General features: G+C 42.1%; 1 protein-coding gene across 1 annotated transcript in view; it reads left to right on the top strand.

Moving 5' to 3' along the window:
* Positions 1-22,700, top strand: part of Ppm1h (protein phosphatase, Mg2+/Mn2+ dependent 1H) — a 270,705-nt gene that overhangs the window by 181,408 nt on the left and 66,597 nt on the right. Inside the window, exon 6 of the mRNA XM_046430626.2 lies at positions 15,365-15,483. Coding sequence (XP_046286582.1) covers positions 15,365-15,483 — 119 coding nt within the window. The remainder of the gene's footprint in view (positions 1-15,364; positions 15,484-22,700) is intronic.

The raw sequence follows: 22,700 nt of genomic DNA, 5'->3' as shown, positions 1-22,700 counted from the left end.
CCTTTCTGGACCTTGGTTTATCACTTGTGAAATGGAGTGAAAGACAAGAGTGTCACAAAGAGCCTTGGAGTTGCAAGGATTCCTCCAAGTGCAGCTCGACCCAGCTGGCCTCTTCACTACCTGCCTGATTTTCCCTGGTCTGTCATTCAGGAACATGCAAGTGATCTTATTGTGGATCTTGTCGCTCCCTGCCTAAAAGCCTTTGGCTGCCCACGACGTACAGAACACAGGTCATGCTGTTGGCTGATCAGAATCCTGCCCACCTCCTGTACACCATCTCACTATTGCCACCACCCTGTCACCATGTACCCCATGGTAAATATCTATCTTCCACATCCAGCACATGTCACAGTCTCTCTGACCTCCAGGCTTTTGGAAGCATGCTTTGTCTATACTGCCTTCCCTTTTCCACCAAGAGAACTCCTCCTCATTGTTTGAGACCCCAGCTAATGAAACTTGTGGAAAGTGTCCACTAATCCTCCCAGGGAGTCAGTCCCCAGTGCTCATACAGCAATGTCTAGAGGCCTGCAGTGTGGCTCATAACAGAGAAGATTTGGAATCAGTGTTTGTTGACTGAGGACAGAATGGTTGCCAAGCAGAACTCTCTCCTCTGCCCTCTCCCAGGTGTCTCACAGCAGGACAAAAGACCTTTACCTCCCCTGCCTCTTCTGTACCCCAACTTCATCACCTTCTTCAGCCTATTGAAACCTATTTCCTGTTCCCTCAGGTGTCTATTTTCTAACTAGAGACAATAAATAATAATAGCCTGACTTTTTGTACCTTTTATTTTGAAATAATTTCATATTTTCTTGTTTCAGGAATGAACTTAGGAGGCTAGCCCTTAAGGAGGGATGAGAAGGCTAAAATTATTCAGATTTCCAAGTATCAGTGGCACATTTTGGGATAGTTGAAATAAGATGTGTGTGGCTTTGGATCTCAGCTTTGTCACGTAACTGTGTGCATTATTTCCACAAAGCAATTTAATGATCCCCAGTCTTCACTTATGGGGATAGAAAACCTCAGAAGGCTACATAGGGATTAAATGAAACTGTATGTGCACAGTTCTTCTGTGGCACAAGAACTCATTAGCTATATTTTATTGAATCAAAGCCTTACTGCTTCATATGTCTTTGTTTGGGCTACTATAACAAAATACCATGGACTGGGTAACTAATAAACAAAGGAAATTTTCATCTCACAGATCTAGATACTGACAAGTCTAAGATCAAGGTGTCACAAAATTCAGTGTCTAGTGAGGGCCTCTTCCTGCTTCATAGACAGCTGCCTTTTGTTTGCAACCTCATGGTGGAAGAGACAAGGATGCTCTCTGGAGCCTCTTTTACAAGGGCATTAAATCCCATTCATGAGGGCTCTACCCTTAGGACCTGATCACCTTCCCAAGGTTTTGTTCACCTCCCAGTGCCATCACATTAGAGATTTGGCTTCAACATGTGATTTTTTTTTTCCTGTTCTGGGAATTGCACCCAAGGCATTGCACATGCAAATATTCTTTCACAGAGCTACTTCACCAGCATTTTTTAATTGTTCACTAATTTGTTTGTTTTCAAGACAGAGTCTCACAAAGTTAGCCAGGCTGGCCTTGAACTTGAGATCCTCTTGCCTCTTGCCTCAGCCTCCCAAGTTTCTGGGACTACAGGAATTCACCACCTGGCTAACATGAATTATGTGGGTATGCAAACATTCACTCTATAGCAAAACCCTATGGCCAGCAACCACACCGATATCCTTTCCTCTTTTGTACTTAAGAACAACTTCTAATGTTGCTAACATCAATGTGTATTTTGGTGTCACTCTTAGACCATTCTTGTCCACTATTCCTGTGGACACTATTAGCTCACAGAACTAAAGCCTAGTGTTTAAATTTCCAAAAGATAACACTGTTCATATTCTTTTAAATTCTCACTCCTAAATAAGTTTATAAGTAAAACTTGTAACTAAACTTCTCCAGTTGATGACTAAAATTTTTCCTCTCAGACATCAGGGCTATAAATGCTCAGAACATAAAATGCCCTGGTTGTCCAACTTTTCATTCCTTTAAGAATCTAGGGATGTATACTTTGAAATGAACAGCTCCAGTAACAATAATCAAATTATGTGAATGTGACAAGGTATTTGAGAGAATAAGAGTATTTATAGCATAAAATAATTTGGTGGTGAAATCTTTATGGTAAAGTACTTGTGAGAATTAGGAGGTTCATAGCCTAAAATCTTGAAAAATAGCATCAACCAGGAAACCAGAGTGTGATGTGGACTTCTCTCACCCCAATCATAAGCTGTGTAACCTCAGTCCTCTCACACAGTATCTCTGAATCTCCTTTTCTCCTAAAAGAAACAGGTAATAGTATTTCCCTTGAGATACTCAGAACATGTTCTGAAATGAAAATGAGAAGTAATTCCATGAAAATATAAAATACAGATGCTCCTCAACTTAGAATGGGGTTATGTCCCTATAAACCCATCGTAAGTTGAAAATACCTTAAGTCAATAGTGTGGCTAATTTCCCCAGCTTACCAAACATCAGAGCTTAGCGTTGCTTAACTTACACAAGCTTAACACTTACATTAGCCTAGAGTTGGGCAAATCCTCTAGTACAAACCTGTTTTATAATAAACTATTGGCTAGCTCATGTAATGTGCTACATACTATGCTGAAAGTGAAAACCAGAGTGTTCACGTGGTTTTGCTTTCATACTTTTGTAAAGTCAAAAAATCATTAAGTCCAGCTATTGTGAGTCAGGGACCATCTCTACAGTAAGTGATTTTTAAATGCATCTTAAAATCATAATCATTAGGATTAACCTACTTATTCCTGTTTTTTGAACACCTGTTCTTTGGAAGTAATGGTGAAACAGTTTGGTGAGTGATAGTTGTAGTGTCCTTTTCTGTTACATGATCTCTTCCCTGTTAGTATATTGCTGGAAAATTAACAATGGATTTCTTGTTCTTAGGTCAAATCAAATTGTATATGTACAGTGTGTGAAGAACCCGCTCGTGAAAGATTTATCAAACCTTCTAAGTCCCTCGACACATTGAGCAGAAGCCTGTAGTCCAGAGGCATCTGACTTGTAGAAATGGCTAATGGTGTTTTTAGGCTGGGGAGGACGGCCAGAGCCCTTTGTACAAGAGCCATTTTGATCTGCGTTGGTGAGGAATGTTCTTGGTATGCACAGTCCGGATGTTGGGGGATTATAGAACTGGAAGCAGATTACAAAATGATGGATGTGGCAGGCACGTTAATTCTGTTTGGTCTTGCATCCCGACCTCAGAGGGCCCTTCCTGCAGCTCTCTGGGTAATGTGAACTTTGTTTCGTAGATTCTCAGGCTGGGTGATTAATCGAGCACGCTTGCCAGTTTGACATGTTCACACAGAATGTGGCAGGTGTGTGACAAGGGCATCGGGGGCCCTGCACTCCTGCCCCAGCAGTCAGGGAGAGCCGCTGATCCTACAGTCATGAAAAAGCCTTGCTGTTTTGTAGTTGGGCTTGTTTTTTTTGTTTGTTTGTTTAATATTTCCAGAGTGATTAAAATAAAATATGTAAGAGGGTCCACCAAGCTAGACAGAGTGTTTTGAATGGAGTCAGGCTCAGGTAGGAGGGAAGGGGGTCTGGTTTCTGGGTGTTTCTCAGCAGCATTGAATACTTGAATGCCAAAGCCTCCAAGAAATTGCCCCCACATTCGCTTCAGGTGATAGCCAGAAAGGGATCTCCCTCAAGGGACCTCTACAGCCCCAAGGTGCGAGAGTGATGGCTTTCCCTCTGTTCTGCCTAGACATATTTATAAACTCTGATTTGATTACATTAAGATGTGCTGGTATCATCAAACCTTCAAATAATGTACTTCTGTCCTTGTAGGATAATCCAAGTCTGCAGTTGTTTTTCATCAAGGGCAATGTACAGAAGAGATGAAAGTGGGTTTCAAATACACATTTGATACACGCAAGTGCAACATTATCTGAGGTGATTTCTTGCAGTGTCCTTGGAACTGTCCCGGCTCTCTGGGCCGCCTCATTCTGTTTGTCTGTTCTCCCTGGTGTGAATCTTGGAAAGACTTCAAGTGAACAAGCCTCTTGGCTCACTGGGATTTCTCCTGCTCAAGAGTTATCTCCACTGAAGTATTCCTTAAACCTGAACCTGCTCTTAAGACAGGAGGCTATCACGGGGAGGCTCAAGTGTACTCATGAGTAAAAAGGACAGGTTCATCACCCTCGCATCCCACTTCACCTTGAGAGCAGGATTAAACTGGCCAGCCTGGCTTTCGACAGAGAGCTCTCTGCTTTACTCCCTGGAAAATGTACAAATCTTGGGAAAAAATCCACCCAAAGCCATCTCCTTCCCCGTTTAATCCCCTTTCATGACAATGCATGTGAGTTGCAGATTTTCTAATTAAATAAAGGCAGGCTCAAAGCTGTGGTGACATTTATCATATTTATGCAGAAATGTCATTGTGTGTTTTTCTTGGAAACCACATAAACCAGGCAGAGTATCATCAGTATTCAGTTCTATAACAACTTACATATACAAACTTGATTCTTGCTACTTTGAGATTTTTGAAGGACAAATTATGAATGAGAATTTTTCATGAAAAATTCTAACCCATACTTATTAAGAACTCAGCCATTTCACATTTTCCCTTCACTTTTTTAACCCAAACCATAATATTCTATTCCTTCTCTGTAAAATCAGGTGAGCAGCCTTGGCCCTGGAAGAGCTTTCTCATTTAACTATTAGCGTGACCACCAGTGGCTTGGCTGACATTATTAATTTCATTTCATTCTTGACCTTAGACTTCTACATGATAAATCATCTTGAATTATATGACTTCCAATGCTCCTCTTATAGTCTGATGAGATTTTTCTTCTCCCTAAAGGCAAAAAAAAAAAAAAAAAGGAGAGATTACTCAAAAAAAGAAAAAAAGATTTGTATTAGACACTGAAATTCTTCCTTTTGATAACTTCCTTCCAAACACTCAGAGGTCTGAACATTTAAAAATTAGTTTATCTGAAAGTTTTAGCTAGAGGACTTTACAAAATACTGCCTGTGTGGGATTCGCCGTCTTATGGAACACGTAAGTATTTTTACTTTCCATATTCTGCTGATGGGAATGGAAATTGGAACAACTCCTTTGGGAAAGGGCTTGGCAGTCAGTCCTAAACCAGAACATGCCCTGGCCCAGCAGTTCCACTCCTCGGTATGTACCTAGCAGAACTGTGTACAAATGTTCACCAAAAGACTCGAATGTGCAAAGCAGCACTGCTTATAATAGCCCACACTGGTAACTGTCCAAGTGCCCATGGAGAGTTGGATGAGTAAATAAATTTTGGCACAGTCACAGGATGGAATACTGTATGGCATCAAGAATGAACAAATTGTGACTATGCACAGCATGGATGAATCTCACAGACTTAACAAAGCAGAGGGGGCATCCTGTAGGATTCCAAACAAAGTACAGAAATAGGTAAAGCTGATCCAAGCAGAGAAGCGGCAGTGATTGGATAGACTCCTGGCATGTTCTGTTTAATCTAAACGCTAGCTCTGTGGGGGTGGTCGCTTTGTGAAAATTCATCAGCCTGTACATGTATGATATAAGCATATTTCCATATATCTTATACTTCACTGAAGGTTTTTTAAATACTTCTGCTTTATGCAACTATATGTATCTATCATCTAATTTTATATTAGCCTTTGCCGGGGGTCCTTTTTTGGTGTCCTGCAGAAAGCCACACTCTTGCCACCTCTTTGCCCCACACGTTCTAAGAGCAACTCTGGACACTGTGTCTACCTCTGGACACTGAGCTGCTCCCCACTTTTTTTTTTTGCCTCTGCTCTGGGCGGCACTCTCCCCAGAGTCCTTGACTGACCAGCTCCTAAAATCCTTTGCAGGTTCTCTCTGACATCTCTCTACCTGGTGTGTGCCCCACTCTTTGTCCCTTGGCCCCTAGATATACCACCATTTTGCCCATAAACCTTCCTTCATCTCCTTGCTAGTGAGTGAACTGTGAGAAGAGGTGTCTCTTTCCTTACTCTTTGAAACCCTGGCCCCTGGTGCTTGGTACATGCTGGAGCTCACATGTTGGTTACATGAATTCCTTTGGTTGGATTCCCCAAAAGCTGAGACAGTTTCCTCATCAGCTGACACTATTCACTGGCCAGCTGACCACAGAGTAGCAGGAAGAAAGTTTATTAAAAAGAGAAAGAAAATGAGGAAGCATTTTGTGTTCACTAGCAGGCAATTTAAGTAACCTCAAGACCCACGGTTTCTACGTCCCCTGGAAGCCCCTATTCAGCCCTCAGCTGAAGCTCCAGTCACCTTGGTCTGCTCCCACAACCAGGCCCGGTTTCCTTCCCTGGGTTTGGGTTGCCTGCTCCAGCTTCCTGTTCTTCAGTCTTGCCAAGGTTCTCAAAGTTTCCCCCAGCCCAGGAGGGGAGCACTCAGGTTCATGTGCTCTTGAGTAAGACAGGTCCCAGTCCAGATTCCTCCCCTACTCAGACCTTTGTTCTTCCTCTGCTCAAGTTGAGAGCTTACTGAAAAGTTCCAGAAGGTGTCTCCTCTTGCCCTGGGTATCCACAGACTCTCATTGGGATGGGACACAACAACATCCTTTTCAAACATAGTACTCATTTCTGTCTCCTTTCTGCCTACAACTAGAAGAACTTACAGCCATAAGAAGACATCCAGTCTCCCTGCCCCAACTCTGGTGCCCTGCCCTGGTATACTAGGTTTTTCCAACATCCTTTACAGAGAGATGATGTCCTTCTTGTTGCCAGTCAGATCTGTCAATAAGCTTGTCCTTATTAGCTGCCCAAGAAGTGACAAGGATATACCCTCTCTTTAGCAAACCTGTGTCTTCCAGAATTCTTAAGTCTTGGTGACTTGTCTTTAGTGGTTCTAGAGTGCTGGTTACCAGGCTTTTTTCCTCCAGGTAATATTTGTGGTACACACATGAACTTGAGGTATCCCTCCACACCTTTTTTCCAGGAACATTCTATTATGGATCCTTGAAGGAAAGCCTCAACATCTAGGATGAGAGTGTGGGAAAAGAGGTTCAGTTTTTTATACAGAGCAGGCTAGCACACTTTAAATTGCACTGTAGTATAAAATGCTAATTTCTGGGTTTCTAGTCTGCATGCTCATTAAGTAGAGAAGAGACATAGTCTTATTATATTCTTAGCATGGTGATATATCATGGGATTTTTAAATAGTATAACTACAGTCACATTCACATGATTTATGGGAAGATTTCTATCAAATGAGAAAAGATTGTTTGTGTCCAAGATTGTTTTTACATGCCATGGGTTTTAGTTTTAACTTTTTCAGTGGCACACACGTGTAATCCTAATGGCTCGGGAGGCTGAGGCAGGAGGATCACAAGTTCAAAGCCAACCTCAGCAACTGCAAGGTGCTAAGAATTCAGTGAGACCCTGTCTCTAAATGCAATATAAAATAGGGCTGGTGATGTGGCTCAGTGGTCGAGTGCCCCTGAGTTCAATCCCTGGTACCAAAAAAAAACCTTTAACTTTTTGAAAAGATAGAAAGCTATGTTACTTTTTACAAAGTTTAAATAATCACTAAACTGTACTTGTGTAAAACAGGTGAGAATGTTCTATTCCATTTTCCAACAAATAACTTACTCAAAGCCTTTACTATGTTAGGTGCTAGGTTAAGCTAAAATTTTAAAAATCATGAACATATGAAGTGTTAGCTGATGTTCACTTATACCCAGAGGTTTATTTTACTAACTTGCATCACTCTAACATTTTTCTAGCATGTGTACATCCAAGTAACATCACTGAAGGAAAAAAAATCTAAAGTATATCCAGCATATCAGATAAATAAGGAACATTTAGAAGAGTGTCCAGAATTATTTTGCAGGTGGACTTGGGTTCGTAACGTGTGCTTGATCCCAGCTTGGATTCATCCCACATTTTTAATAGGCCAGCATCCCAATGAAATGTGCTTGGAAAGGAGCTATCATCATGTATACATATTTACAAACGGCCCGGTTACAGGCAGTGGGGTAAATCATGCTGAAATTATTCATGTATCTTATAAGTTTCGAGCCAGGAAATCATTAGGTTTTATTGCTTAATACAACTTAACAAGTTCCCCTACATTTTACAGACTTTAAATTTGGTGTTTGTTACTTATAGTGAATGTGAAAGTAAAGTGGCTTTGGGACTCAAGTCTCCTGAATGCTGATGTAAGCAATCCCTCTAGCAGGACAGGTCAGTGTGAATCATGGCACTTGAATGCTGAGCAAGTACTAAGAAGTTTCCAGATTCCCAGGTTGTAACGCCCCTCTACTTCTGCTAAGTAACTGACTCCATGCTGGCCTTTTAGGGACTCTGGGCTTCTGTATCCCCTTCATGGAAGCCAGGTCCCTGCTTGTTTAATTCCTCCCAGTGACTTTAGGTTTCCCTAAAATTATTGGAACAAGGAGCAGTAAATCTCTTCTCAACTTTTTAAAACCTGAGTTCTCAAAACTAGTAATTTGGAGAGTTTTTTAAATATATGAGTAACCTGAATTGGGAGCGAGGCTCAGAGTAGAGCACTTGCCTACAAGCATGTGGTCCTGGGATCAATCCCCAGCACTTCTTTTTTTTATAATATTTTTTTTTGGCTTTAAATGGACACAATGTCTTTATTTTATTTTAATGTGGTGCTGAGGATCGAACCCAGTGCCTCACGCGTGCTAGGCGAGCACTCTACCACTTGAGCCACAACCCTAGCCTTCCAAGCACTTCTTTAAAAAAAAAAAAATGTTCAATGGTAGAAGATTCACAAATATGGGTTAGTTAAAAAGGAAATACTCAAATAACATTTTAGATATTTCAATGACATTGAACATATGTACATATGTAAATGGGTACATATGAGACCATTTATAAGCTTTCATGATGATTGCATAAAATGATACACTAATGAGTAGCAGTGTCTCCCTCTGAAAACCAACAGGTGGTTTTTACAAATTGTGTGCCTTCTATGTAATTTAGCATCTCATTTTTCACTAAGCAGCCATATGTTCACTCTGCTCTTCCTTGGTTCTCAGACTTGTATCACTTGAACACCATTAACTCCAGAGGGTCTGCCAGGGGCAACAACAGTGAGTATCTGAAGTGCTGTTAAGAAGCAGGCCTACCATTTAGGAGGTCGATGGTGACTTCAAAGAAGAAAGAGTGGTAAAATGGGCCCCAGGTGCACATGAGCTACTCAAAATTCCATGGTAGACATGATTGTAACAGAAAAAAAAAAATCATGCCACATGTGTTATGGCCATTTGTAAGTGGAAAAGAAAAATCACCAAAAAGATAGCGAATGCTCAAGGTGTGGCATTAATCTCACTGTGGGATGAACATTACAGTGTTCCCACAGAGCTAAAGCACTTTTCCCCCAACTTTTAATATATTTGAAGTTGGAATAGTTTGCAGTTCTTGTCAACCAGTTGCATGACTTGGGCATGTGCAAACGTCACATGAGCGAGCATCTGGAAGGGAGGAAAGATTTATTTTTCTTGCCCATTACAGTGAGAGCAAAGTCCCTATAACAAAAGAGGGGTCAGCAAGACAAAAAACAAATTTGTGTACTACAAAGTGTACCGGACTCAGGCGCCTTCATAAGAACATGAAGTTCCAAAGAAACATGTAAATTTATGTATTTTTTATGCCTTAGGTTTGATAGAGTGGGCATCTGTGAATGATTGCACAATGGGGTTATGATCAAATGGGAATAAGTTCCAGGGGAACTTAGCAAGATGTCTTTATTCAGATTCTCCTGCAATCCAGTGTTGTCAGAAATCAGGATGCTCCTCCCCTCTAAGCGCATGTCTGGTGACATGCTAAAGGAGAGCAGGACCAGGGGGAAATGAGAGAGACTCTTCTGTTCTGCTTTCTCAAATGCCAACATGCCATATTTTAGAGCAGCATGTCCTGAACCTCATCACACCAGTTTGCAGAATGGGGGTTCATCAGCTTGGGAAACCAACTGTGGAGACAAAATTGACACACTTGTGAAGTCTCTTTGGATCAAACTGGTTGTGTGGAGGAAGTTGGGAAGGAGTGAATCAGACTTGTTGAACTACATTCCCAAAGTGGGAGTCAGCGGTAAGCTGGCTCTAGATGATTGCGGAACTGGCTTAAGAGCTTCCGCACCGCTGGCTTTGTGGCATGTAGTTCTGTCGTGGATGATTTAAGAAGTGCTGCATCACCAGCGCTCTTGTGAAACCCAGGACACTGTGGAAAATCATGAACATCGTGATCCTGAGTCGAAAAGTGATGAGAGCTGTAGGATTCTAACTGTGAAAAAGTTTTGGAAAACCTGAGCCAGTACACAGACCGTCCTTGACTGATGATGGTTCCACTTATGATTCTTGGACTTTACAACAGTGTAAAAGCAATACACATTCAATAGAACCCATGCTTCAGTGGTGAATTTTGATTTCTTTTCTCAAGCTAGTGAAATGTAGCACAATTCTCTCTTATGATGCTGGGGAGCAGCAGCAAACCACAGCTCCCAGTCCCAGCCACCAGATCTCAAGGGTGAACAGTGGATGTTCTGCATGGCCCTGTGTTGCCCAACTATGATGTTCAGTAGGTCAGGACTATTAAAGGCATTTTCAACTTATAGTGGATTATGTTGGGAATGTGGTCCCATTGTAAGTCATGGACCATCTGTACTTTGCTTCTATATCCTTTACTAAGTATACACAAAAGTAAAAGGTAATAAAATTTGTCTTCAGTCTAAAGGAGCTCTTCCAGAATGAGCAAAGCAAAAGTCTGAAACGGTAAGAAAGCATTGAGCACAATTTAATTGGCAGCTCTTATTTTCTTAGAGGTCATAAAATAATGGTGCATTTAATAAATGGCATCTTAGATTGGATGAAATACAGTATTTTGTACAGAAAACACTCTGTTGAGATTGTGAAAGACTTCACATGTGAGGAGGCTACCGACCACAAGTGACACAGAATTCAGGCCTCCTTTGAACATGCACATCCTCAAAGGAGAGGTGAAGCAGCCCCTGCAGATAACAAAGCCACTGAGGAGTTGCCAGCTAACCTGCAGGTACCTGCCTCAACAGATCCTCTGATACAGCAGCCCAGGCAAACGTATACCAACAAAAAATGGCACAAGGGTACCTGGTTAAGGCACCACCCACAGGTCCACTCATTTGTTAACAGGTATAGGGCCTCAAACTTCACACTTCCCTTGTAAGAGAGAACGGATGTTGTTGTTGTTCTTCATTTCTGGGTTCATGGCCAATAGCCATGAACAAATTAAGAGAAAAGTCTAAAATGTATTTAATATAAATTGCATGTGATACAAGATCCTTTGGAAATGAAGAGCCAAAGAAACAAAGAAGACTTATTTTTATGGACAGTCATGTATAAATTTGATTGGAGAATAGAAGGTTTATGATCTAATGGTCGTTACCTGGGGGAAGGGGATTAGCTCAGCAAGGCCTGTTCTTTTAGAATTTTCTTGGCATCCTTGTGTGACATTCCTTTCCCCTGGGTATGGAGCAGGGTATGGAATGAGTGAGTGTCTTACAACCAATTTCAGAAGACAGTCATCTAAATTTTATGGCCTGCTTTGGGGAAAGAGGTAGGAAGAATTCTTTCTAGTGTTCATGGTCTCTGTGTTAGTCAGCTGCCTGCCATTGTAACAGGTACCTGAGATAAATCAATCTAAAAGGAGAAAAGGTTTATTTTTGCTCACAGTCTCAGAGATCTCAGTCTAGCACCAGAGGCTAATGACCAAGCCTTCAATACAGTGGTTTTTGACGGATGCTTTCAAACCATAGCAGCCTACTTCTGCTGTTTCCTGAAGTGCCAAATGTCATTTTGGGTATAACATGTCCCAGATGTGCTCAGAAACGTTCTTTGGGTCCTGTCTGGTTTGTCACTAATGCACATATATGTTGTGTATCTATTTATACACACATACTGTCGTAGTCCATTTTGTGCTGATATAACAGAATACCACAGACTGGGTAATGTATAAAGAAGAAAAAATTTCTTTCTCACATTTCTGCAGTCTAGAAGTCCATGATCAAGGTGCCAGCTATCTGGTGTGGGCCTACTTGCTATGTCCTCACCTGCAGAAAGCAGAGGGAAAGAGAAATCTACTCCCACAGGTCCTTTTTACAGCAGCATTAGCCATGCACAAGTGCTAAGCCCCAGGACCTATTACCTCCCAGCAGACGGCATTGGGGGATTGTGTACAGCACATGAATTTTAGACACATTCACACCATAGCACACACTCATTTTTACATACATATATACTTAATATGTAGATCTGTGTATACATGACATGACACATGTAAACTTATGCTCTTGTGCAGACACGTAGCATTTGTTAACCTCCTTCGTACAGTGAAATCAACTCTGGTGAGTCATTGTATATTCTCTGTAGCATCATCTTAAATGATAACATGGAGTTCCTTGGAATGAATTTATGCTAGTTTATTTAGTCACTCATTATTAAATGATTTTCTCTAGTTATTTGCTGTTAAAAATAATGTCAGGAACATCCTTGCAACCATTCTGTGTGAAAATCTGTATTTCATTTATTATTTAACTGTATCTGCTGACTCAGGCTGCATGGTCTAGGAGCAAATGTTCACAGGTCTTCTGTCTCTCTCCTGCTGTTTTTTTTGAGTGTGAGGGATAGAAGGGCTACCATAGGGTGATAGGATAGGGTTTTGAGGAGGATGTTAAACTCAGGCTGTAGAACCACTCAGTCCTAGCTGATGACCTTGGGTTAGGGTCTTAACCTTTCTGAGACTTAGTTTCCTCATTTGTAAGTTGGGTTCTGTGATGTAGGCTTTGTAGTACTGAATGACTAAGATGGCATGTATCAAGTCCCTAGTATAAGGCAGATGGTAACCCCTAAATCAGTGTGATTCCAGCTTGCAGGTAGGGACTGCAGTGGATCAAAACTCCATGCTCATACAGTCTCAAAGTTCTGAAACTTGATAAAGGATACACAACAGATGCTTCTGTTTACTGACTACTTAAACTTCTATTCCTTAGTTTTCATTGGTGGACCAAAATAAAAGAGGTAAAATGTTCTCTACCCTTCAAAATGGCTGAACTTCTTGTACAGTCACACAGGGCTTGTGTTTGGCTTAATGTACCCAGTGCCTTCCTTGAAATTCTTAATTTTGAACAGAGGCTCCATATTTTCATTTTGCACTGGACCCAACAAATTAAGTAGCTACTCCTGCCCATGTGGTTGTTGGAGGGTGAGATGAAACGTACAAGTCTCTGAGCATAGTACTCAGGTTGTGATAGGACTCAATAATCATGAAATGGGTATAATAGTTATTGTTTTTGAGCAATGACAACCCTGATCAGTACCTTAGAGACATTTCACTTAATTATAAAAATATACAATTAATCTCATTTTATAGGTAAGGAAATCATGAAATTAAACCACCCACTAAAATCACACAGTTCATAAATGTAGTTTATAAATTCTGTGTGCAAATCTGTATTTCATTTATTATTTAACTGTTTCTGCTGACTCAGGCTGCATGGTCTAGGAGCAAAGGTTCACAGGCCTTCTGTGTATCTCCTGCTGTTTTTCTTTTTTAAGTAAGTGTGAGGAATAGAAGGGCTATCTTGAATGCAGACTCATATGTCTCATATGTAGCCCATATCACTGACCTGCCCTTTTGCATATAATTTCCTTTCCTTCCTTCCCAGGAGAACTTCTCTATAAAACCCAGAATTAAAGCTTTCTTGGTAATCAGCAGCAGCCCAAGTCTCACCTCCCACAGAGTTTCAGACCCTCCAGAATTCCCACCAGATCTGGAACCTGCTTCAGACAGGAAAAACACAAGCCTCTCAGCCTCAGTTATCCTGTCCTGTCACCCCATTCTGTCCAGCCCCCACCTGCCCAGAACTACTGCCTCAGAGTTCTACCAGTGGCCAAACATGACCAGCTTGGTAGACAATTCAGCTTGCTTCCCTTGGCTCCTAATAAAACTTAATTTCCAGTGCCTAATGTCTAACTAGTACCTATAAATCACTAGGAGCATCAGTGGAAGATCTGCGGGCCTCTGGTCCTGGGAAGGAGACCATGAGAGCTGTCTGTTGTAGGTTGAACATCCCTAATATAAAAAAAAATCCCAAAACCTGAAATTCTCTAAAAATCTGAAAAATTCTGAGCACTGACATAATGCCATAAATGGAAAATTCCACCTTGACCTCACATGACAGATTGTACTCCAAACACAGGCACACCAGAAAATACTATATAAAATTACCACCAGGATATGTGTATAAGATACATATGAAACATAAGTGAATTTTGTATTTAAACTTGGGTCCCCTTCCCAAGGTGCCTTATTAGGTGTATTGAAATATTTTTTTTAAAAAAAATTCTAAGTACTTCATGGACCAAAAAATTTCAAATAAGGATTATTCAACCTATTCCTGTAAACTGAGGATATGACCATCTGTCTGGCGGTAGGGATCCCTTGTTTTCCCACAGTGTCAGGCCATGATGTGCTCTGCCCACTCTTTTCCCTGCCAATGAAGAGAGACGATCCATCCCACCACTCTGGTATTATGTAGGCGTCAGGCGTGATGCGGGAAGTTCTAGTGTAGGTACGTTTACAGTGTGTGGCCCCTGAGCAGGGATGTTAAAACAGGAGCATTCCAGCTCTTGGACAGCCAGATTTGAATTCTGAATGTGACAATGAGACTGTTTGTTTTTTTCAAAGCAATTCCCTAAGTGGCTGTTTGCTCAAGACTTTGGTCCTGTGAACAGAGATTGGGGGCGGGGGAGGGTGGGGGGAGAAGCCATCTGCTCCGGAATAGTCTTCCAATGACAGGAGCAAATGACTGCAGTACAAACTGGAGGGGGTCCAGAAAAATGTTCCTGTCTGGTGAATCTGGCCCCACCCTGCAGCCTCAAGCCCTGAGTTTATTGGAGACTCACATGCAGCTTTCAAAGGCAAGGCCATGGTAACTGCAGGTATTAAGGAGATGAGAGCAAAGAGAGTCGGGGTAAGAGTGCTTGCCTTCTACCTCACCACGTGCCATTCAGGATAGAGAGCCATCTGTGAACTTTGGAGCTCAGTTTCTTTTCATTACACCTTTCATTCTATGCGTCTCTGATAGCAATATTTCATACTAAATGAAAAAGTGACATCCCTTTATTAAGTGCAAGATTTCTATTTGGTCATCTTCTATTAGTGTTTAAATACTGAAATTTATTTATTTCCCTTAAAGTATGAGATGATTTTCTTGTTTATGAACTATGGCCTGTCTCAATTTATAAAACATCCTTAAATGTGTGTGGCTTTCTTTCTTTTCTTTTCTTTTTTTTTTAATATTAGGCATTCATGCAGCCTCACTTGCTGGGAAATGAGTTCACACATTTGGAGTTTCCAAGGAGAGTACAGAGAAAGGAACTTGGAAAGAAGATGCTCTACAGGGACTTTAATATGACAGGCTGGTAAGAACACGCCTCCCTCTTCCCCAGTACCACTGCAGTGGGTGTGCATAGGAAGCGTCACCACTGTGAAAAGCCACTTATGCAGTTGGTATCAGGATGTGCAGCCAGAGACCTGGGTTTGTGGTGAAGGACATGGGCCTGTGACTGCTTCTGTATTTCTCACTTAAGACCAGTTCTGAAATCACAGGCAATGGTTTCTCTCTGCTTCTTGGAGGCCCTCCTTGGGGATACTGGACCCTCTCTCTTCATGTGACTTAATTCCTCACTTTGCATGGAACAATCATTTGGGGCCTTATAAAACACATTAAGCTTTGTGCTTTTAGGCCAGGGTTATTAAAGAGGTAGAGAAGATTTAAGGAATCTGCCAAGGATTTATTGAGCCAAAGTGGCTTGAATTTGAATCCTGACCCTTGACTTTCTAAATGAGCAGAATCCTGATTCTGATTTTCTACTTAATGCCTAGAGCCTATTTTTCCATGGATAAAGTGAAGAAAAGATATGCTCTCTGAGGATCATTGTAAAGATTCAAGATAATGGGCTATATTCATTCCTCAATCTGTAATAAATGAGTTCTAGGATCCCCTACAGATACCAAAATTCCAGGATGTTCAACTACCTTATATAAAATGGTATAGCATTTGCATGTAGCCAATGCACATCTTCCTTCCTGTATGCTTGAAGTCATCTTTAAGTTACTTAATGTATCTAATGCAGTGTAAATTCTATATGAATAGTTGCTACACTGTATCATAGGAAGTAAAGGTGAAGAAAAAAACTGGACATATTCACTATAGATACTTTAAAAAAAATTTTTTCCATCCACATTGATTGACACCATAGAAATGACACCTGCAGATGTGAAGGATCCACTACATTTGATCACATTCAGATTGATATAAGAACTCTTGACGTGGGGTGTCTTGTTCCCTAAACACACCTCAGTGTCTAATGTTGACTAAGACCTCCTGTCTCTTCAGAGTAGTAAACAGGTAACAAGTTCTTACACCTTATGGGATTGGAATAAGGATTCAATGAAAGAGCAGAGCCTTACATTCAGAAGTGTGGGGGATTTACGCTTATGTCCTGAGATCTAATGAGGGAGCCTCTTGTCAGTCTGGAGGATAATAGAAGAATGAAGTCGTTTACTCTCCTTACCACATCTCCCACAAAAGCAGAGCCATAGCTTTCACTGTCCCTCTTCATTGCGAACAGATGGTCAGAGCCAAGATTCCCATGCTGATGACTTCCAGGCTGGGGACCTACTTCTAGGGCACACATTGTCATAAAGGAACAAATTTAACTACCCATAAGAGACTCATCTAAGGGACCTTTAGTTGTTCTTTGCCCTCTGAAAAAGCAGATCCTCACCCAGATCCACTTTTCTTTGTCTAGAATGAGGTCAGCAAACTATTGCTGGAAAGCCAAAGTTGGCTCACCACCTGTATCTGTAAATAATTCTCTTCTCAATACAGCTACACCCCTTTGTTTATATTTGAACTATAGCTGCCTTCACCCCAATGCAAGGCAATTGAATAGTTACAGTGGAGTCTGTGTAACCCACAGAGCCAAAAATATTTGCCCCTTCTCTAAAAGGTGAATGGATTTATCAAAAAAGGGTTCACCATATTTGCAGCTCTGGATTTTTATGTCCTAGAGTCATTATTCTAATCCATTTGTATTCAATCAACAAGATCAGCACTTCTTGCAGAGATGTTTAAGATGAGGGCTAGTGTCATTCGGAAATACCCATGACAGTTTGGTCTGGGTGTTGTACAATTTGGAAAGATTAGGAACCCCGGGGTTGTAAAAGGAGGTGGGAGGATATATCTAAAAAGACAATAAGGAAAATGGCTAAATACAAGAGGAGAGATTGTGAGAAACACATTGAACTTGTACTAAGGGAACATACAAAGCCAGATAGAGAAATGGGTGATTTGCTGTGGGAGAGACTATTAGGTTGATCTTGTGAATTTCTGAGAAGAAGAAATAAATGAAAGCAATATTTTTGTGAGGTTATCTTAAGAGAAATCTGCAGGATACTGACTTTAGAAAGCAGATTTAGGAACTCAGGGAAAAGTTATCATATATATATATGGTCTCAAGCACTAAATAGAGAGATGGAAGCAGAAAACAACAGAGAGGAAATCAACAAAAAAGAAAATTATTTAGAGGTCAGTCTTTGATGACTACAATTACGTATTTAAATATGTCTTTTCCATTAGCCTGTAAGTTCCTCGTGAGGCAGGCACCAGTGCTTAGTCCTGTGATGACCCAGAGTAGATAGAAAGCAGTTATTTATTGGCTGAAAGTAGAGGGGTTTATTTGGCAGAAGGTAAGCCTACAGGTCAGTGTCATGGACAGTCAAAGAGAAAGGCAGGAACAATGGGTTTGTATTGGAGACACTTTGAGCTTGAGGCAAGTGTGTCTGGATGTTTTTTCTGTGCCAGGAAGGCAAATGAGATCTAAGCAGTCAACACAAACTTGGTTAATGGCATGCCTAGGACTTGTTTGGACGAATATCTTTGTTGCAGCTGCTTAGTGTCAATTCATCTGGGGCAGGGAGAACAATATATTGTTACTAGCTTTGGAAAACACTTCTAATGAGATGAGAGGCATCATCACTTTAATGGGCAAGATGCTTTCAAAGGCTGTAAACAGTCCACTCAAACCATGTGATAAGGTTAGTGTTTTATATTCCCATGAAGCTGTATTTTTCCCCCTTTTGGAGTGGCTTATACATTTTTCCTGAAACACACATCTAAAGATTGCCCTCATTTTATAACTTTCTCAATGCAGGTAAATTCAGAACCAGATTATACCCAACGTTACATGCACATATTTTCTCTCCCCACCCCCATCTTTCTCTCTGTCTCTCTGTGTTAGCAGGGTCCTATGCAGATAAGCAGCCCATAAGTGGGCTGTTTTTAATTGCATGGAACTTCACAGAAGGTACTAAATAATTGAGAAGCCAAGACCGAGAATGGCTTCAGTCAGACATGATCTGATTTGTTTTCAGTATAATTCCCACCATGGCTGTTGGCTCCAAGGATAGTTACAAGCAGAGATTTATGTACACCTTTGTGCATTTCTTACCTGTTCTTATTTTGATTTGAAAATGGGACTTATGGAGAAGGAAAGCCCTTTATATCTTTGTCGGAGGAACTCGGGATATTTAAAACCAATTTAGACCATGGTTTATGTAACCCCCTCCCCCAACTAATGAGTTCCTTTAAAAAATATTTTTATCCTCTAACAGCCTAAAATGGAACAGTTATTTTCTTAGGACTTAAAAAGACTGGGGTCACTTAGTATGTGTGAGTCCCTGATCCCCAGCACTGGGGAAAAAGACGGTGGCTCTCTGTCTTTCTTAATTGTCTATAGAAGAGAAAGACTGGAAAATTAATTTATGGAAAGGGAGGTGAGGATCTATAGCCTGTTTCTTTTCCCATGAAAGTCATTAATCACTCCAAAGTTGTTGGAATTGGTTGAAGGTGGACTGGTGACATCTGGAGTGTGTGGTCCTCCAGGATGCGAACAAGTCCTTCCCTAGACCCTCCTTTATGTTCCTTGGCTTCAGAAGTCGCCTTGGGCTGTGAACTGACTTCTCTGAACCCTAACAAAGGGTCTACCTACTGTTAAGCTATTCAATCCTTATAGTAAATTTCTAGTTGTGGAGTTTTTAATTCCCCCCCTGCTTTCCCATTAATCATGATAGTAATGAGGTTGACTGATATTTACTGGGAGAGCCGTGGGCCAGGCACTATGATGAGAGCTTTACTTAATTATTCATATTTAACTCTTAAAACAAATCTTAAAACAGGCCTATCAACTAAATACATTTTACTGATGAGGGAACTGAAGCACAGAGGCTAAATTGTGCAAGGTTACACAACTAAGAAGGTTCTAGAACCTGGCCTGTAAATCTAGGCAGTGTTATGTTTTGGAGTGTGCACTGCTAGCCACTGTGCTGAACTGCCAGCTGTGAAACGGTGGCCCCTTCTTCCCATTTTGCTGTTGAGCAAGTAGAGCCTGAGGGACTCTGTGGTTTGCTCAGCGTCTACCAATGCACGAGCGTCAGAGTCAGGACTAGAGCCCAGTCCTGACTCTCATCCCAGGGCTCTTTCTGATGTGCAGTGCCAATCAACTTTTTTCAGGGTAGAACTAGATGGTATTACACAGTTTTGACCTCTGATAGAAATTTAAGTTGGGGGCCTCTCTCTGCTAAAATTGGTGTCTCCTTGACAATCCTTAAGGGAATGAGACAATGGAATGAAGCATTTTAGGAGCTGCCAGGCAGTGACTTTTCTAGCTCCCCATGTGACCCCATAGACCGTTGGTCAAATTAAACGCTACTCATTACCACTCATTACCAGGAGTCTGAGCGTGATTTGGGGATGGTGATGGTAGGGGAGGATCCCCTGAATAACCAGATCTCCTGTGCTTAGGGAAATTGCCTGCTCTCATTAGAGGAGCATCATGCCAGCATTCTGTGGAGTGCTTGCAGCAGGGAGGAAGTGTGGGAGAGGATGTCAGCTCTGGGAAGCCTTGTCTCATAATTAAGGATGAGTCTGTTGCCTCCTGACGGGATCCTCATGCTTTCTTGGAGACTGTGGAGCAGCTTGGCAGGCCCAGATTGTTTAGAGGACAAAAGGTTATTGTCACCAGGCCCATCATAATGAAATTGGTCTCTTCCCTGGCTCCCCCCAACCTCCCTTTCCTTCTTTCCTCAGAGAGTTAGCTCAGTGGCTTGGTTTACAAAGCCTTTGTCTAACGCCCATCGCCGAGTTGGTCCCTGATGTGTCCTTCCCTTAATGTCCCTGTCACCCACATGGCTCTCACCTTCTGTGTCTGGTGTCAGTGGCCCTGGTGCCAGAATCCCCAGGCTGGTGCCCCTCCTCCCTGGCCCTTTGTGTAGAGCTGCCATTGCAGGACACACACAGAAACTGGCAGTGTGTCATCCTAAGAGCTATGAATCCCGATCCATGTCCCTCTGAGCTGTCTCAGGCAGTAATTTGCTGGCAAGTATCTGTGTTACTGACTTGAAACAAGTTTCTCACAGCTGGCTTTGTGGCTGTAGGTCCCTCCTCTTGTGACTGCTGGTGATGTTGCTTTTTCATGTAGGATCAGCGTTCTTCATACCCTGTGTGTAGCCACATAGGGTAACAAGCCATCTGGGGGTGCATGATGACATTGGTGTGGAAGGGGGCTGTGACTTCACCCCTGGCTTCTGGCCAGATTCTCCAGCAGCTGTTCCTGGGATGATGGGATTTGTAGAGGAAAAAAAGAGCCGAAGAAGAAAAGTCCATCCTGTGAAGCGAGATTGCTTCCAGATGGTTCTGGTTATGAACAACGTACACCAGAAATCGTCCTTTAAGCCAAGCCTTTCTTAACCTTTATGATAGTCTTGTTTCAGGGGCCAGGCAGGGCTGGTGACTTGAGATCACATGGCTTACTTAGTAAGAGAGTACTGCTTTGGGCAATAGGCTTTTTGAGACTTTGCTCTGCCAAAGTCTCTCGTTTGTAAAATCCTTCCTTTGCCCGTTGTTGCCAGCCTCTGTGTCTTGGGGGAAGGAGCTTTGTTCTGCTTTTAGAGCTTCTGGGAAAGACAGATCCCTCTAGATAGATTTCAGAGATGGTAACCTTTTATTCTAGTCTCTTACAACCCTTGACTTTTTATGATTCTAACTTAATGATGTGTCAGGGTAATTTTCCCCTCCCCTGTTTCCCTTAAAACTATGAGCAAATCAAGGGATTTTCCACTGGGAACAGCGGAGTCAATCATCATCTGCCTGGTTCAGCACTCCCTATTTCTTTTTTTTTTTAATTACTATTATTTTAAATATTTATTTTTTAGTTGAAGTTGGACACAATACCTTTATTTGATTTATTTATTTTTATGTAGTGCTGAGGATCAAACCCAGGGCCTCGCACGTGCTAGGCGAGCGCTCTACAGCTGAGCCACAACCCCAGCCCTAGCACTCCCTGATTCAACGGAGGCAAAGGAAATCTTTTCTTTTTTCTATGCTCTCATGCATAGTAGCCACTAACCACACGTGGCCATTTAAATTTCAATTACTTAAAATTAAATAAGATGAAAAATTCACTCCCTCTCTCTCACTAGCCATGTCTCAGTTGTGCAGTTGTCACATTTGGATGGTGGCTACTGCCCTGGATGGTCAAATCACTCTTATCACCACAGAAAGGTCTGCTGGATGGGGCCATGGTCCAGATAAAAGGAGAGTGTGGGCCTAGTGAGGGCTTGGAATGTGGTGCAAGGAGCTGCCTGTAACTGAACATCTCAACAGCGCAGGGTTTTAAAAGGCAAGCACAGACAGGGGGAGCGGATGGGCGTAGGCCGGACTCCGTGGCTCCTGGCCCCACTGCTGAAGGACTGAGTCAGCTGGGGGAGGGGCTCCACCTTCCAGATCTGCAGGGACATGGGTGGCTGTGTCTTAGAAAGACTGGATTTGTCTCCAGCTGTCCTTCACCAGGTACTGGAGAAGCTGCACCCTCCAGGCCGGCCAAGAGAGCCCCAGTTCCTCTGCCTGGTTCAGTAGCATGCCTCCCTCTCCCCAAACCACCCAGCCGCCCACTCTTGTCTTAGCCTCCTGGACTAGTACCAGCTGTTGGCACTTCCATTTCTGTTGCTTTTTCCTTTTACCTTTTGGGGAGTATTTCAGACGCTGAGAATGTGATTAAAAAGCAACTTCACTTCCACGCCTTTCCATTCTGTTTGGGGGTGACCTTTACCCTCATCGGCAGCCTGGAGCCCCTCTCAGCAATGAGAGGCACAGCCCCACAGCCTTGGGCTTCTTAACAACAGTCCAGTTCATTTTCTGGAGAGAGCAACTCACTGGAGGCAGCCCCAAGTGTGGTCTGGAGCTGCCAGGTCGAGTTTTACAAATATTGCAGATGCGGCTTCTATCGTATTCTTTATTGCTCTCTTCAGTGCCCTCTGACAGCACATTCTGGCAGGCTGACAGGGAAGTGGATGAGCAGATTGAGAAACGCCACAGAGTGCTCTGTGGAGCCAGCTCCAGAGCTGCACCCGCATTTAATATAAATTGATTTATTGAATCAAGCACAGAAGCCCTGTTACAGAAACCCCAGGCTTTATCCTCTCTAGGACCACCTAATAAAGCAGCCCCCCTGACACTACCCATTAACTCTTCCACTGATCCCAAGGCAGATTTTAAAGGGACAGTGCCCCTCTTTGG

The sequence above is a fragment of the Marmota monax genome, unplaced genomic scaffold (assembly GCF_021218885.2).
Source record: "Marmota monax isolate L192 unplaced genomic scaffold, Marmota_monax_Labrador192_F-V1.1 WCK01_AAM20220418_F8-fsc00056, whole genome shotgun sequence".
NCBI lineage: Eukaryota > Metazoa > Chordata > Mammalia > Rodentia > Sciuridae > Marmota > Marmota monax.
Note: the sequence above shows the minus strand (reverse complement) of the source record. Positions and strands in the feature narration are given on the sequence as shown.